This window comes from Ptychodera flava, chromosome 15, assembly GCF_041260155.1.
Source record: "Ptychodera flava strain L36383 chromosome 15, AS_Pfla_20210202, whole genome shotgun sequence".
NCBI lineage: Eukaryota > Metazoa > Hemichordata > Enteropneusta > Ptychoderidae > Ptychodera > Ptychodera flava.
The window spans coordinates 5,004,207-5,020,860 of record NC_091942.1 but is presented as its reverse complement, the minus strand read 5'-3'; the positions used below and the strand labels follow the sequence as shown (position 1 = coordinate 5,020,860).

The following is a 16,654-nucleotide window of genomic DNA, read 5'->3' as shown; positions in this document are numbered from 1 at the left end:
GCTAAATATGTAATGTATTATTTGCGGATCCTAGAACAGTCATACCTTACGCGAGTCTTCTTTGTCCTTCCGTCTCATCCATATCGCCAATGACACGTAGAGCACCAACATTAGGATGATAACAATGAGAACCAAGTGACTCTCCTTGATGTTGCTGATACTAATGCTGCTGAAATCGATTGTGTTGATTTGAACGATGAAACTCGATGCGAAAGACGTCAAATGGTTGCACAGACAGCGAGTGAAGTGTGAGTTGGAATCTGGACCAACCTGGTAAAGGAATGTGATTATGGACCAAGTCACTGGGATATAATTTTATCTAATAAAAGTGTTGATTTGCCAACCTTTAGCTGTGCTTGAAAAGACGAGTAATAATAGAATAACAGCTGATTTAGACAATTCTACTTTCCGCAAACAGTACTGCACTTCATTACAGAATCATGAGGAAAATCTTAGCTACCTAGATAAACCGTACGTGTTTAAACATCATCTGATAGATTCAAGATGATAACTTCCTCGATTAATTTTCATAAATATCAACCTGAAAAAACTCTCATGCTCTGACACTCTGCCTTCTAAACTCATCCTGATGGCTGATCGTATGCAAATCTGAACTCTGATCTACAGAAGACACTAGTACAGAAATTTGCGAGAAATTTGCGAGAAATGGACACTTTCTCGCTTTTTGCGAAAAGTAAGCGAGAATACATAACTTTCTCGCAATAATTAGCGAAAATTTAATTTTCTCGCAATAAGCTGGCGAGAACTGTGTTTTCTCGCTCAGCATCTGCGAGAAACTGAATTCTCGCAATCAATCAGCGAGATATTTGTTTTCTCGCTCTGCATCTGCGAGAAATTGTATTCTTCTGTGTAAGCATTTAACAAAAATTTCACAATTTCTCGCAGATGCAGAGCGAGAAAACATAGTTCTCGCTGATTGATTGCGAGAATTCAATTTCTCGCAGATGCATGCGAGAAAGCACAGTTCTCGCAGCATGATCGCGAGAAAGTATGTATTCTCGCTTACTTCTCGCAATACAGAGAGAAAGTGTCCATTTCTCGCAAATTTCTGTACTAGTGAGAGTCGCATTTACCGAGTACCTTCAGATCCGTACACTGCAATAAGAATATTGACCGGTAATGTTTAAACAACTTGGCAGTTATTTACCAGTTTGAACAAGTTTCTGAAATAGCATCCCTAAGTTCGACTCTTTCGAAAAGTGACTCTCATCCCCGCAGAGGGCACCCCTTCCCATGCACTAGAACGACAGTATTTCTGAGTGGTCAAATTTGACAAATCCTTGGGTCTGTGCTATATGAATACATACATTCAATCAGAGTCATTATCAAAATGATATCATGTAGCACTTGATGTAGAGAAGGACTATCACTCTTCTGTACAACTTTTCCTTCTTCGAAAGGCGAAATCAATTTGTGTTCCTCAAGGGATGCTTCAATTTCAAAATTTCACATTTCAGATAGATGATGAGTTTGGACAAAGCCAAATCAGTGTGCAATAATCAGAAGTACCTGATGGGATTTCAGTAAATTTGTGATGTTAAACTGGAATACAACATGTCACCAGTTTTATTCAGCGTAGTCAGTAAGAGTATAATGACCATCCACTGATATTTAGCAGAAATATTGATGTCTCGTTAATGTTCTGTGATATACTCAAAATTGCTTTAAGTCAACAAAGGATCCAGTTTCTGTGTCATGGATTACAAAACTTTCTTTATTGGTTACAAAGCTATCATTACCGAACCAATTTTTTTTCTAGGGAGCCAAAAATTTGGATGACTCGAATGACCTTTGATCTACTTTCGCGTATCCTCTGCAACTTCAAGGTTTTCTTTGAACATTGATTACTATGGTACCTTACTTTTTCTCCAAATTTGGTACAGCCTTGAAATAGCATGAACCTACATTTATATATCTCAACATCAACGAGGGCCCGGGTAGAACTTTTGTATATTGACCGATTTAGGACCTCATTCTTAGATGACCTTTGACCTCCTTTCATATACTTCAGCATTAACAAGGGAGTTTGGTTTAGTTTTTGTTGGCTATTGACCAGAGTAGCACCAAATTATTTCTCCAAAATTCAGATGCCCTTCAATGATCCTCGACCTTCTTTCATGCATCTTAGCAACTGCGAAAGTTTGAAGTTTGGTTTTGTTAGATATTGGCTGTGCAGCGACACGGTAAATTTTTTCTTTCAACACTTTAGATGACCCTGGACCTACTTTCATGTATTTCGACGACTATCAGGGCTACTACACAAGCTTTGCTTCTTCAATACATTGACCCGTGTACGACTTTTTTTTCTAAAAATTTTCGGTGACATCATATGACCTTTGACCTACTTTGAATTATCTCGGCAATTACAAGCGCTGGAGATTTGGTTTTTGTTGCATACCACCCGCTGTGGGATCCATTGGTTTTATGAAAACTTGTGATGACCTCAGATTACTTTTGCCTACTATCCTGTATCCCTAACTGACCCTAGTAACCACTGAAACTCATTAGGCCCATGCAAAGCTCCTTACAGCTTAATTTTTACTTGTATTACCATACTGTACCCTTGGATTATCTGGGTGTCTAATCGAGATATCAGTACAAAAACGAATGTCTTGAGTGAAGTTGACATCCTATTCCCATTTGTGTTTGATTTATGTGTATAAATAGTCACTAGAACTGAATTTAAATCGTTCAAGCGGTACAGATAGCCTTTTCCACTTTTCAAAAGTAATTCAGTACATTTATATGGTATACTCGATGCCTTTAACAATGTTGTTTCTTTAAATGGAAAAGTTGCCATTATATTCTAGTTTTTATTCAAGGTGAACAACCACTTGCAATAATAATTTTCTTAACGACCCACTTTACTTGCTCTTGACCTGGATGAACCGACCAAAAACACTGCTTCTTCCTTGTCCATGATGGCAAATAATAATACCATATGCGTGCTTAATTGCAATCTATCTACTGATTTCAAGTTCACACAAATTCCATCTGCATGTGTTCCTTGCTCGGTAAGCAACTCTCATCAGACAAATTTCGATTGATAACAGTGTTAGTCGATGTTTTTTTGTTATTACCTTACATCCTGCAGAGTGCCATTGCTTCAAAGCTTCATCCCAAAATCGGCACGACGAAGTAAACATCATTATCGAAAACCTATATGTGGATTTCGTATTTCCAAGCACTGCTAAAGAAGAGTGACGGAGGGAAAATTATGTTTCGTCGGTGGTCTTGCTTAACATGAGATTGTGATTTAATTTATATACCGAAAACGTCTTCTGGAGATGTGTGTGTATAAATGGAATATGGTAATACCTGAGATGAGCTTTTGTGTTCTCAGAATTGATAAAAATACAATAGTTTCTCCCTGAATGCTTTAAAGTGATCGTATTGACAAAGGAAGGTTCATACCTGTTTGGTCGGTAGGTTTGACTCCGATGCGGCAAATTCCCATTTCGATTTTGCTTTCCGTGGAGTAGGAATGGCGTAATTCTTGCTCTACTTCCGAATCGACATTTTCGAATTGGGCCTGCAAATCTCTCGGGACACTCCCGCTGAAATCATGATATAGTCTTGTAGGACGGTCACCAAATTTCCCGTACAAAGTATAACCGATACTATCTTTTTGGGGGATAATAACAACAGTAACTCTGCTATCAGGTTCCGTAACATCGATACTGAAATACATGAGTTCAGAGTCCTTTTCTGGGACGAACGTATACTCTTCTGGTGAAGGTTTCATGTTACGCGAGATCTCGATGCCAATTACGAATGGTTCCTCGTTGTGTCTCACATTGATTACCTCATTGACGTTGTTCAGTAAGTCCACGGAGATGATCGGACTTGCCAGGTTTTGGGCACCACTTTCCCAGACATGGACATTTTTTGTCGCGGAGACTAACTAAAATGCGATTTCGGAGTAAAATAAATATTAGTAGACCTTTATCGGGAAATTATTATGTTGAATTCTTTACAACAGAAATTGTACAGGGACTATAGTCACACAACGTGTAGGATATGTACAATTTTGACCCTGTTTGACTGGCAAATCAGTACAAATAAGCTTAAGCTCTCCTGACCTATAATTTTGCAGAAAAGCGAGTTTTCACCTAAACATGGCAAAACTGTTGTCTTTGACGACTCTTTCGCATTTTAATGAAAACCGAGTTTGTGCTATGTTGTAGAATTGATCGGGTTGCACCTTAACTATGTTCATGGATGAGTGGCCTTGGTATCATGTCATTCATCGGCACAAGGGACACTGAATTCTACCTGTGTTAGAACAACGTGACGTGCATTTCAATGTACGCAAAGCCTATTCATGAACTATTCTCAATACAGCAATTCAGTGAGCTGAAATATCATTAGTGATACGTCTTTTTCGTTCATTAATCCCATAATATTTAAATCTAATTGCTTGTCTGAATTGCATTTACTTACACGGAGAGACAGAAGGTCTGACTGCTGATTTGATGCTCCTACCATTGGCATGGACACGTTTGCTGCTCGAATGTTGAAATCTCTTCCAGCAAGTTTGGCTGCTCTGTATTTTGCCAGCTTTACATCAGTTACTGCATTTGTGTAATTCAGAGATGGTCTGTCCGGCACTGTACATGAAAGTATAGACAGTGTGGTATTTTCAAGAGTTTTCACGGCGTAACTTGAGACATTTTTACTCTGTAAATGTGATAAACAGTTTTGATTAGTTCTTATCGAAAAGTATAAACGCAGTTTCACTACTGTTACGTTGATATATGATTTAAGGTTGAATGCGCTTTGGGAATTTTTATTTGGGTTCTCAAACATTTAAAGTTTAAGCTGTTCAAATAATATATATATATATATATATATATATATATATATATATATATATATATATATATATAAACAGATTACTTAAAGTACAAAGTTATGAAATCTATTACTTAAGTTTCATGCATCTTGCAATCCTCCTCTGTCTGAGGATTGCAAGATGCATGAATCTTAAGTAATAGATTTCATTACTTTGTACTTGAAGTAATCTGTTTATTTATAACGCTCTGCTTTTACATTGAGCACTGTAATTTCCCACGAGGACATCTGTATACTTATATTATATTATATATATATATATATATATATATATATATATATATATATATATATATATATATATATATATATATACATATATATATATATATTTACGCCATATAATTTTATGTTGTACTTTACCTCTTTGACTTAGGCAATAATAAAGACTGTAAACAACAGCTTTTTCTCTTTACTTTGCAGTCTAACACATTTACCTTTTTTCAGATTGTTGGTACTGCTTTCTTAAACCCCAACTCCAAAAGGCCCGGGATCAAAATAATCTGAGGTGTTACGAAGACAATGAGGCGTTTCCGTCTTTTGTCTTCTTTTGAAATTGCAATCATTATATGAATATGTTGCTAGATTTTTGGATTAATTCAGCAGGGGTGTTTAACCACTTAGAAAGTCTTGCATCGTCCCGAATCGGAATTATTTTTTAAATATGTATTTTCAATTTAGCTGACTAACAAACATAAATAAACAAATAGAAAACAACAAACCAATACATAAATGAATAACTAATGTTCACCGTAACTTTTTGACTAAACGCTTTTGAAAGTCATGTTGTGTAGGTTTTTACCTCGCGTCAAATGGTCGGAAAATGTTATCAATGCTATCGGCGCTACCCGTACGGTGCATGAACATGGGAATATTAGGAGCTGAAAAGTAGCCTGCTCTGATCAGGCTTACCGGGTCATTTACTCGCCAAGGATTTGTATTACCACTACTCACGTGTTCTGAACTATCCCGTTTCGGATCTGCAGACAGAAGAACGCTGTTGATACTGCTAAATAAATCTGCAGAAAAATGTACAGTATCATCTCTGTGATTGATTGATAGAGGCAACTCATTGACTAAGTTCAGAAAATATCTTTACGAATATCGGATTTCGAAGAAACGATCTCTTTCATAAGAACAATTCCAGGGATCGTCTGAAAGTGTGCCATTGTTAATTGTGCAAAAACGTAGCATTTTGGGAAAATAAGATTGTATGACTATGTACTTTATCACGGATATTCTAAGTACGTAATATCGCCTATGTAGTCACTTCTTAACTGATATTTAACAGACAAATGGCATAACGATATATGATCCTGTCGTTGTTTTTGTGATGCCCACACGCAAAATGCAGTATAGCTGTTGTAATATCGTTGCAAGCCATACTTTTCCATGAGAATAGTCCTGTATGATTGCACTCATAAAAAAATTTTGTTTACCTAAGAAAGTAAGCAAAAATATATGGCAAAACGCGTGTTATTTGTAATTGAACGGAAGATCAATCGATGATGTCATCAACTCATGGCGAAAATTTTGAGTGAATGCAAGCCTACGGTTTGTATGGAATATTGGGTCCAAGAGTACAAATGTACATGAAACACGATTAAACTTACTTTCTGCGACGGTGTAGAGCTCCTGCGGTGGGAAGGAGTTAACACATTTGTATGGCAATTCATTCACAATCTTGCCGATAACTAGAGCAGCAGACATCTGTTAAACATTGGAATGAAAAAACAAAAACACGATTATAACTCATATGCGGAAATTGGAACTTCCTTTATTTTAAATTTCTCAAAAGTGTTAGGTGCGGTATAGCTTAATGTTGCAAGTGTATACCTTAAAATGAAAAGAGTAATATATCCGCAGGATTTCACATGGCAAAACACAGATTCGCTTAGTTAAAAACACGATTAAGCAATCTAGCTAGTGTGTTGCACGTAGGAACACAATGGATGACGTCACCGATACCTGTGAATCTTCGGAGATTTCGCGGGGTTGACGAGTTACAGCTCTTATAGCATCCGAAGCTTGTTTGATCGATTCAGTAGTTTTCAGAGCATCAGTTGTCTGTCGTAGAGCGTCAAGTAAACCTGTTCGTAACTTAAAGTAATAGAAACCGGAAGTAAAAGTTAGGGAGGACAGAGACTTATTACCTTCAAATTTTATCATATATATTTATTTACCTCCTTGTAATGCTACGGGATCCAGAAAGAAACTTGAGCGACTTTATGACCTTACCGTATTCCTTCCTATCATATCTCGGCCTCCAGAGAAATGCGTCCAACCAAGAAATCTACATGTAGTATTGAAAACAGCTTGCATACTTCACGGTTGTCGCATCCAGTGCTTTAAAATTGTTCTTAGTGACAATTTATAAGGTATATTAAGAATGGGGACGCTTCTCCTGCATGACGGCATTGTTGAGAGGATAGACATAGCGGTAAGGAATGAAACCCTTCCTTGGACCATTATAAGCCTGCAGCGGACTTAAAAAATCCCCTTGTTGACAACTGGATCCCACTGCGCACCATGTAAAATCCATGCTTGAGCACTTAAATAGCGTCAAGCGACCACACGAGGGCGTTTTTTCAAGATGACGACGCCTGCTTTCTTAACAAATTTCTCACGAATAATTACTTTTAAATCGGAATTCTATTCCTCAAATATGCCCGTTCCAGTGAAAAAATGATTAGCGAATATCACCTCAGGTTTCCAGCAAAAATTTTATCTAGCTTCAGAAAATGAAATCTTACACATAAGAATTCGATTTCTTCATATTTCTTCAATTCGTAGATGATTATTGTCTTAGCTTCTGTTCTACTTCTGCAAATTGTACAATATCCTATTGTTGAAGAGACAGATCGAAACTCAAGCGGGCAAACGGACATAGTCAGAGATAGATGTACAAACTGCATGGCAAACAGACAGGCAGATATACATTAAATGGATAGATAAATATATAGATAGATCGACTGACGGATAGAGAGAGATGAAATAGATAGATGATAGATAGATCGCCAGACAGACAGGCAGATAGATAGAAATAGGGAAAGAGAGAAAGAGAGAAAGATAGGTAGATAGGTAGGTGGGTAGACAGACAGATAGATAGATAGATAGATAGATAGATAGATAGATAGATAGATAGATAGATAGATAGATAGATAGATAGATAGATAGATAGATAGATAGATAGATAGATAGATAGATAGATAGATAGATAGATAGATAGATAGATAGATAGATAGATAGATAGATAGATAGACATAGATATAGACAGACCAGACAGGCAGGCAGACAGACAAACAGACAGACAGACAGAAAGACAGTTCGCCAGAATGAAAATTTACCTACCTGTGCGCGAGATTTCTCATCATCATATGATGCAGTGGGATTATCTTCATCGCCTTTTAACAGCTAGATAAAAACATTTTTTGTCAATAATTACCAAATAAATCAATAAATTAAATTCACCTGTCTCTTATGTGCCCCTCGGAAATGGGAGAGGTCAGAAGAAATTCATAGCTCCCTGAAAATAGCAAAAGAAGCTGTTTTGTTTCCTTGATCAAGCTGTGGCACCAGTGCTTCGACCACACGTTCAAGAGTTTGCCTGCGAGGTGATTTGACGGATCGACAATATTCAGGAAGATGATTGTATCGGTATTATGTTACTAAGGTAGCACTTCGGACGAGGTGGGACCATTTGAGTCGCTTGCCTTTAAGAGATCAAGTAACACAATACAAGCTGTGCAATATGACATTAAACTGGTCCAAAATCATTTCAATTCAAGGTGATACATAAACAGGTCCATGGGACATTTGTGAAGTCCATGCGAGATGCGATGAGTCACCAACAATCGATCTATTCAATTTACTTCGCTGATTCGGCTTACATAGGCGCATGTTATTCATGAAATATGATATAAAAATCTTACCGTTGTAACAATAACCTACTGAAGTAAGAGGATATCGTGATAAAAAAGACATTTTAGAAGAGTGAAAGGTAATTAATGTGTTACTGAAATTATTTCTACAAATGGGAAGAAATATTTTCTACACATATTATTTTTGCATCATTTCTACTCACTTGAGCGTCTTCATTAAGCAAAGATGACATGAATAGGACAGTCTGAGTAGCCTGAATTCGGTTGTCGACTGCTAAGTAGTTGTCAAGCTCTTCCTCTACTCTTTCAATAATTGTATCACATCCAACAGATGTCTTTTTCACCTTAGAAAAAAAGAAAAAGCATCGAGTATATCTGCATAGAAAGAAGCAAGGATTAATTTTTAATAGAACTGCTAAGGGACATCACACCACTGTCATGTACCGAAACTGAGTTTCCAATCATTCGAGCTATGATCATTAACCCGGTTATAATTTGGTCTGGAGCAGTCTCTAATAGTGGGAAAACATTACTTTTAGCGTATTTTTATTAACAGTCTGTTCTCTGTGTACAAAGCACTCTTTTCTGTTCTGTTCCCGAAGCTTGTCGGAATAACATATAGTACAAGCTGTTATTCATTTCGAGATATTATTTGTTATCAGTTACTTTTGAAGGCAACTGCCAAAAGGGGATTGCTTAGCAGACATATAGTTTACAGCATTGATTGGTACAACTTGATTGGACATCGGATGCCACAGGGGACAATGGAATTACCGGTTCATTCATTATGATTTTGTTCACAGGGGTCGCAGCATGACCTGACCTCGAGCATCCTCATAGATAATTCAATAGTTACAAATGACAGTTTTTTTATGTTTCTGACCAGATTTCAGCCTTGCTTTAAAATCGAAAATGAATACCGAAAGTAGGCGACTGTAATTTAGAGATACGACATATACTTTGCAGATTATGTACCCCGTCATCAATGAAAATGGGTGCTATGACATCATACTACATTTCATGTAATCGATAAGAGGCAATCAAGTGTGCGATTTGCCTGGCTGTGAGAACCTTTCTCCATGATGAAAATCTGTCTCAGCTGATTACGTTTCCTACCGATAAAGTTAGCAATAATTAATTTTCAAACTACACTAACTTGTCCTTCCCATAAACTTTACGTAATGAATTTTGTATTTCTGTTCAAGATGTTTTGACTCACGTGATTTCCACGTGTGCTATTAGGAGTTAAATTCAGAAACCTAGAAAGAAGAAAATGCGCCAGTAACATAAAGTGAGTGGTTCTACAACATCATTTAAGCAGTTAAATCTGGGTTTTCTCTATTTCTGTCAAACTACCCCTCAAGAGGTTCAAAGCAGTCCTTCAATTTTCTTAGTTCAATTTTACCTAATCAGACTTTTGATATTTTTAATTGTAGCTATGGTAAATTTTGCAGTTTTTTATTTGACTCGATTTATTTGTCTTAATCTTGCAACTTTTCTTCCTCTTGTTTGTCACAAGTTTGTTATTTACTTGTTTCCTGGTTGTAAGCTTATGTTTGTCCAGTATTTTTATTTGTTTATTATATTTTGCTGGAACTGTAATTGGGCGCAAGAACGTTATTCCTAGTCAAATAAAATAAAATAAATAAAATAAAAATCAATAGAAGTTCTTGACTGCTCTTTGTTTTCTTATATAACTATTAGTATAAATACTGGGGCAGCGTGGTTTAAGTCAGACAATCTTTGGCGTCCTAACACAGACGTGTTACTTCAGGACTTTGGAAACTCATGCAGTATTGAACTTTGTCTCACTGCCAAGCTGGCTGTATACTGTTAAACTTTGCACTGCAGTGGACTTTGCTTTCAAGTCTTCAAGCAAGCAAAAGGACTGTTCACTTTTGTCTCACTATCAGGCTGGACGTAGACTTTGCACTGCGGCGGACTTTGCTCTCAAGTCTTCAAGCAAGCAAGAGGACTGTTCACTTTGTCTCACTGCCACGCTGGACGTAGACTTTGCACTACCGTGGACTTTGCATTCAAGTATCAAATAAAGTCAGCAGATTGTACAATTTGTCTCACTGTATGATTCTATTCTGGAGTGTTGTCGACCAAGCTGAGATAAGTAGCTTCTAGACTGTTACCGTTTTTATTGTATCCCTTGACTTAGAGACCAGTTTTTTTTTGGGGGGGAATAAATTTTGTTTTTAAGGATAACTGCTGAGTTCACAGGGTTTGTTTTTTTCACGTAACAAAATTGGGGGCTTGTTCAGGATCTGCACATTTTGAGCCATTAGACAAGTTTGACAATTTTCGCCAAGCTTGACCTGACTACTGTATATTGTGAACTCAGCAAAGTGCCGTCATGATAGAATTCAAGCCAGACAAATTTATGGAGGATGTTGATCAGGGCACATTTAATTCCCTCGAAAAAGACAACCTAAACGCACGAAATTAGATTTTCTAGAAGTAGAAGTCAAAAGATCCATGCGCAAGAAGGAAATTCAGTATACAATTGCGAAACACACAGTTAATTCAGGCCTTATGAAGAATCATTATGAGCCCGAGTCTACATTTGAACTAAGAAAATTCAAATTAGAAATGCAGGCTGATTGGAGCTTAAGAAATTGGCTTTAGAAAAGGTAAAATTACTAATGGAAGAAAGACAGAAAGAGAGAGAATTACAAATGGAAGAAAGACAAATTAAGAGAGAAAGAGAGTGAGGAAACAGAAAGGGATAGAGAATTAGAAGAATATCGAATACAAGTAGAAGAGAAACGTTTAGAGCTTGGATATACAGTAAAATTCTCCACTTCTGACAATTTTGACATCACTAAACTTTTCAGGTGAATTAGCCAGAGAAAATCTTGAGTCATCTCAACAGTCTATGAAAGTCAAATATTATAAAAACACCTCGAAGTTTGAGCACAGTCAAAAAGTTCTTGTTCTTCTTCCGGTTCCTGGCAAACCACTCCATGCTCATTACTTTTGTCCCTATCTAATTGATAAGAAATTAAGTTAATTAAATTATATTATAATAACGCCTGACAGGCGAAAACAAAAACAGTTATGTCACATTAATATGCTTAAGCCATAGTTAGATAGGAAAATAATCGCAATCATACCAATCCATAATCCAATGACACTAGGTCAGAATCCGTAAGACAATAGTTGTAAACATAGACACAAAACAGCACAGAACAGACAGTAAATAGACGGTACACAAACAAGGTCATATTCATGAAAGAAAGATATATGGACCTCTGATCAGAAGACCAAGAAGTGATGTCAGGTGTTTTGAAAATAGTAAGCGCATCCTGCCCCACATGTGGCACCCACCATATATCAATCTGTAAGTCAGATAGGTAGTGGTCACTAACTAAGGCCTAATGTCACTGATGCCATCAGCGATCATTTGTAGAAGAGAGATATTTTATTTATCTACAAGCTTGCAGTACCTGCCAAAAAGCATTTGAATAATCCCTCTGTAACATAACCTGTCAGTGTTGTCAGTTCAAACCACTCTCAAGGTAGCGATACTGAAACTGGCTTGAGTGAAAATACTCTAAATTCAAAGCTGGGCTCGGTCAAGCTCCAGATTTCAGAAATCATGGAAAATCTTGAGTCAAAGTTGGCACACCTCCAGCCGTCACAACAAAAACAGGTTAAAGAACTGATCTGTGAATACAAACACTTGTTCCAAGATGTGCCAACGAGGACAAACATCATTTATCACGATGTTAATGTCGGGGACAGTAAACAAGTGAAACAACATCCTTACAGAGTGAATCCAACAAAAGCGAAAGAGCGGAAGAAGTCAAATATCTACTTGACAATGACTTTATTGAACCCAGTAAAAGTAACTGGAGATCGCCGTGTATTCTTGTGCCAAAGCCAGATCAAAGCTATCGTATGTGCACGGATTACAGGAAAGTGAATACTCTCACAAAGACGGACACTTTTCCAATCCTGAGAATTGATGATTGCATTGATCGAGTGGAAAAAGCAAAGTACGTGACAAAATTTGATCTACTTAATGGATTTTGACAAGTTCCTCTGACGGATCGTGCCCGTGAAATATCCGCCTTTGTTACACCAGACCTTGTTCCAGTACAAGGTAATGCATTTGGAATGAAGAACTCTCCTGCAACAATCCAAACGATGGTAAACGACCTCATATTCGGTTAAGAAGGGTGCAAAGCATACTTCGACAATGTTGTCCTGTACAGCGACACCAGGGAGGAACACACCAAACTCATGCGCAAGTTCTTTGAGAGACTGAGTAAAGCAATGTTGGCTGTCAACCTAGCCAAATCTGAGTTTTGGTTGGACATACTGTGGGACAGGGTGAGGTAAAACCTGTTGATGCCAAAATCAGTGCTATTTCAAGTTTTCTGATACCAAATTGCAAGAGGCAATTGATGTGTTTTGGCTGGTTACTATAGAAAATTCTGTCTAAATTTCTCCACCATTACTGTGCCTTTGACTAACTTACTTAACAAGAAAGTAAAGTTTTTTTGGTCAGAACAATGCAAAGGCATTTGATACACTTAAAGTCATAGTTCAAAGTTCTCCAGTCATGTCTGCACGAGATTTCAGTTTGCCATTTGAATTAGTGATACAGCTGCTGGAGCTGTTTTATTACAAGAGGATACTCATGGGATAGACCGAAGCTTCGTGCTTTTCCGATTACTATATGTGTGTGTACTGTGTCTGTGTCGTCTGCTCCACGCACACCGTGTTGTTCGGTCACGCACAGAATTGCAACATCTAAGTCGGTTACTGTGACCAACTCTTTTTGGGTTGGAAGCAGTGGCCAACTGGTTTTGTGTGAGGCCTAGCAGCTAGGCGATGTTGCTGTGAGTGTGTGGGGCTTCGTATCCCTTTTGGGTTATAGTAAAATTTACATATCATACTGTTTGCTTCTTTTCACGCAAATTTAACAAATCGCAGAAAAACTGCTCTACAATTGAAAAAAAGTCTTTATCTTTGATATTAGCTTACAGCATTTTGAAGTTTATGAAACTGTTTCAAGTCAGCCAATAGTGATTTATATTGTTCAGAATCCTCTTGTTTTTCTGCAGAAATTAAAAGGCAAAACTCAGGGGTTGTCAAGATGGAGCTTAATGTTACAGGAGTTTAACCTTGACATTAGACATGCCAAGGGCAGAGACAATTTAATTGCAGACTGTCTCTCTCGTGTTCAGTTTGTTCACACTTTTAATAACATTTGTAAAAGAAAGATTTTGTTTTGAAAAATTTCTTTCTTTAAAGAAGGGCTGTGTTATGTAGATCATTTTTTCTCACAATCTTGAGTTCAATTAAACCAGAACATACTGTCTTTCAGGACCTTGACATTGAAATTAGTCTAAGGTGAAAATGTTTTAGAGCAGTGATTAGTATATCAAAAGAAGTTCTGGACTGCACTTTGTTTTCTTATATAACTATTAGTATAAATACTGGGGCAGCGTGGTTTTAGTCAGACAATCTTTGAGGTCCTGTCACAGACGTGTTACTTCAGGACTTTAGAAACTCCAGCAGTATAGAACTTTGTCTCACTGCCACACCTGATTTATACTGTTAGGCTTTGCACTGCAGTGGACTTTGCTCTCAAATCTTCAAGCAAGAAAAGAGACTGTTCACTTTGCCTCACTGCCACACTGGATTTATACTGTTAGGCTTTGCACTTTGGTGGACTTTGCTCTCAAGTCTTCAAGCAAGCAAAAGGACTGTTCACTTTGTCTCACTGTATGACTCTATTCTGGAGTGTTGTCGACCCAGCTGAGATAAGTAGCTTATAGACTTTTACAGATTTTATTTTATCTCTTGGCATAGCAACTAGTTTTATTTACTTTTTTTTTGAATAATTTGTCTTTAAGGGAAACTGCTGAGTTCACGAGTTTTTTTGGCTTTTTTTAACGTTACATTTGGAAAGAAGTGACCTAGAAGATGGTATGCCATTTTATCCTGAAAAACTTGGCAGGTACAAACATTGTGTAAGATACAATTATTTTAATCAAAAAGCAAAAAAAAACACGAATGGTCCTCCAGTAAACAAACATCGTCTAAGTACAGCACTAATACCACGAATAACAATCACACTGAGCTGCAGGCATTTCTCAACAGTGGGTAGAGGGGGCATGCTTTGAATAGATGTTGGCTCATTACCTGTATCGTAAGAAAAACTTCTGCATAGGAAAGATACTGATCGTTTATCCGCAGACTGATGTCAACTATGTAGTCATAATCTTCTATTCCCATTGGTAGATAGCTGGCAGGTGTTCTTGGTTCTATACCAAAGTATATGATGTTCCATGGTCCTTGTTGGTTACCTCTTGGTCTAGCCCTAAACTCGTATAACAATGCTTCATTTCCGTCATCCCGCCAACCAGAACAGTCAGTTACATACTTTTTAGGACAGCTGACTCCGCCTTGAAATTAAAATTTAGGTATAATTTTGAAGAAAGTGATAATTTCATATCTGATACTTAATGCCTCACTATTGATTTCTATGAATTTTTGTATTCTAACTTTAAATATTGGGCATTTTTACAAATCGAACAAATCTTAAAGATGTGCTAAATGTGAATTCTTGTTTCAGAGCCTAAGTCATTAATTGTCCACAATTATCTGAGAATAGCACATATATAACATTCGAATAATTTTGTCTGTCATTGTAATGTACATTTTAGTGATATCAGTGTAATGTAAACGATGCAATGAATACTAACAAAATGAAATTTGCAAAAAAAATCTCAACTGGACCAAAACGTTGGTCGTCTGGCCACTGACGACCCCTCGAATTCTTGTTGATGTGAATGTTCGAGTTAGATTTCAATGTAAATCCAGGAAAAGATTCTGGCATAATCGTTTGGTTAACATGGCTTCTTTAAGTTGTCTTATCAATGTAACATATATATTTCATATGACGAATTCGAATTTGTACTGACTAAACATTCATTTGACAACAACAAAAATTAGTAGAGCACTGACACAGCTTACCTGCTTCAGACACTTTACAAGAACCTCCAAATGGTTTCCTATTGACACTAAATTCAATTTCTCTAAATCCACTTAAGTCGGCAACTTGTATGATAACTTTCAGTCTATATCGCAAGCCTTCTTTAAACACGTTCGGATAGAAGGAGAGACTTTCTGAATTGACACCTAAAAACAGATTCATGTTTTCCTGTCAGGTTGTGGGAACATACATTATATATCAGTTTGTCACCATTACAGAACATTATTTACGAAATTTGGCTGTGTCCTGAAGAGCCATAAATCACGCAGACATGCACAGTTGATCATTGCAAACAATGACTTGCTTGGCAACAATTTTAAAAAAAGATGATTGTTTGGAAAAAGGCAGTTTTCAGTCTATAACTTATCACACAAATCTTATAATTGAATGACCTTTCAGACGTTTCTTATATTAATGAAGAGAAATTATTTTCTGCGTGAAAGTTGAAATGCCATCAATAGAAATCAATTAATGTGGATACGATTAAGATCTTATTAAGACTAAATTCTGAAAGAATCAATTGTGACCCAGAGAGATCCTCACCAGTTGACACCATTGACGTGAACTCTGGAACTGGAACGCCCTCAACGTCTGTAAGTTGCCAGGAGATAAGTTCTTCCAGAAAATTGCAGTTAACACATTCTGCCATCAGCGAAAATTCGCTATCTGGGTTTTTTATAAGTTGACAGTTGGCAATGCATCTTAATGACACAAAATAGAAACACGAAGTAACAGGTAAATCAAAGAATATCGCTGACAGTTTTACAAGTAAAAAAAAGATTGTTCGATACACCAAATTTTTTTGTTCGCTACTCGCAGTTCTTTTAAATCTTGCTTCGACAAAGCATGCTTTACCATGGGTATAAAATTGAAGTTATGA

General features: G+C 37.0%; 1 protein-coding gene across 2 annotated transcripts in view; it reads right to left on the bottom strand.

The window, feature by feature from the left end:
* The window catches only part of LOC139150976 (polycystin family receptor for egg jelly-like), a 47,350-nt gene that overhangs the window by 11,527 nt on the left and 19,169 nt on the right, over positions 1 to 16,654 (bottom strand). Inside the window, exons 12-23 of one of the 2 annotated variants that reach the window (XM_070723465.1) lie at positions 16,318 to 16,475; positions 15,756 to 15,920; positions 14,922 to 15,184; positions 8,960 to 9,100; positions 8,227 to 8,289; positions 6,844 to 6,975; positions 6,489 to 6,585; positions 5,830 to 5,894; positions 4,465 to 4,701; positions 3,436 to 3,925; positions 3,102 to 3,211; positions 46 to 270 (exon numbers count right to left, since the gene is read on the bottom strand). In XM_070723465.1, the coding sequence (XP_070579566.1) occupies positions 46 to 270; positions 3,102 to 3,211; positions 3,436 to 3,925; positions 4,465 to 4,701; positions 5,830 to 5,894; positions 6,489 to 6,585; positions 6,844 to 6,975; positions 8,227 to 8,289; positions 8,960 to 9,100; positions 14,922 to 15,184; positions 15,756 to 15,920; positions 16,318 to 16,475 (2,146 nt within the window). The remainder of the gene's footprint in view (positions 1 to 45; positions 271 to 3,101; positions 3,212 to 3,435; positions 3,926 to 4,464; positions 4,702 to 5,829; positions 5,895 to 6,488; positions 6,586 to 6,843; positions 6,976 to 8,226; positions 8,290 to 8,959; positions 9,101 to 14,921; positions 15,185 to 15,755; positions 15,921 to 16,317; positions 16,476 to 16,654) is intronic. The other variant, XM_070723466.1, reaches the window with a different exon arrangement.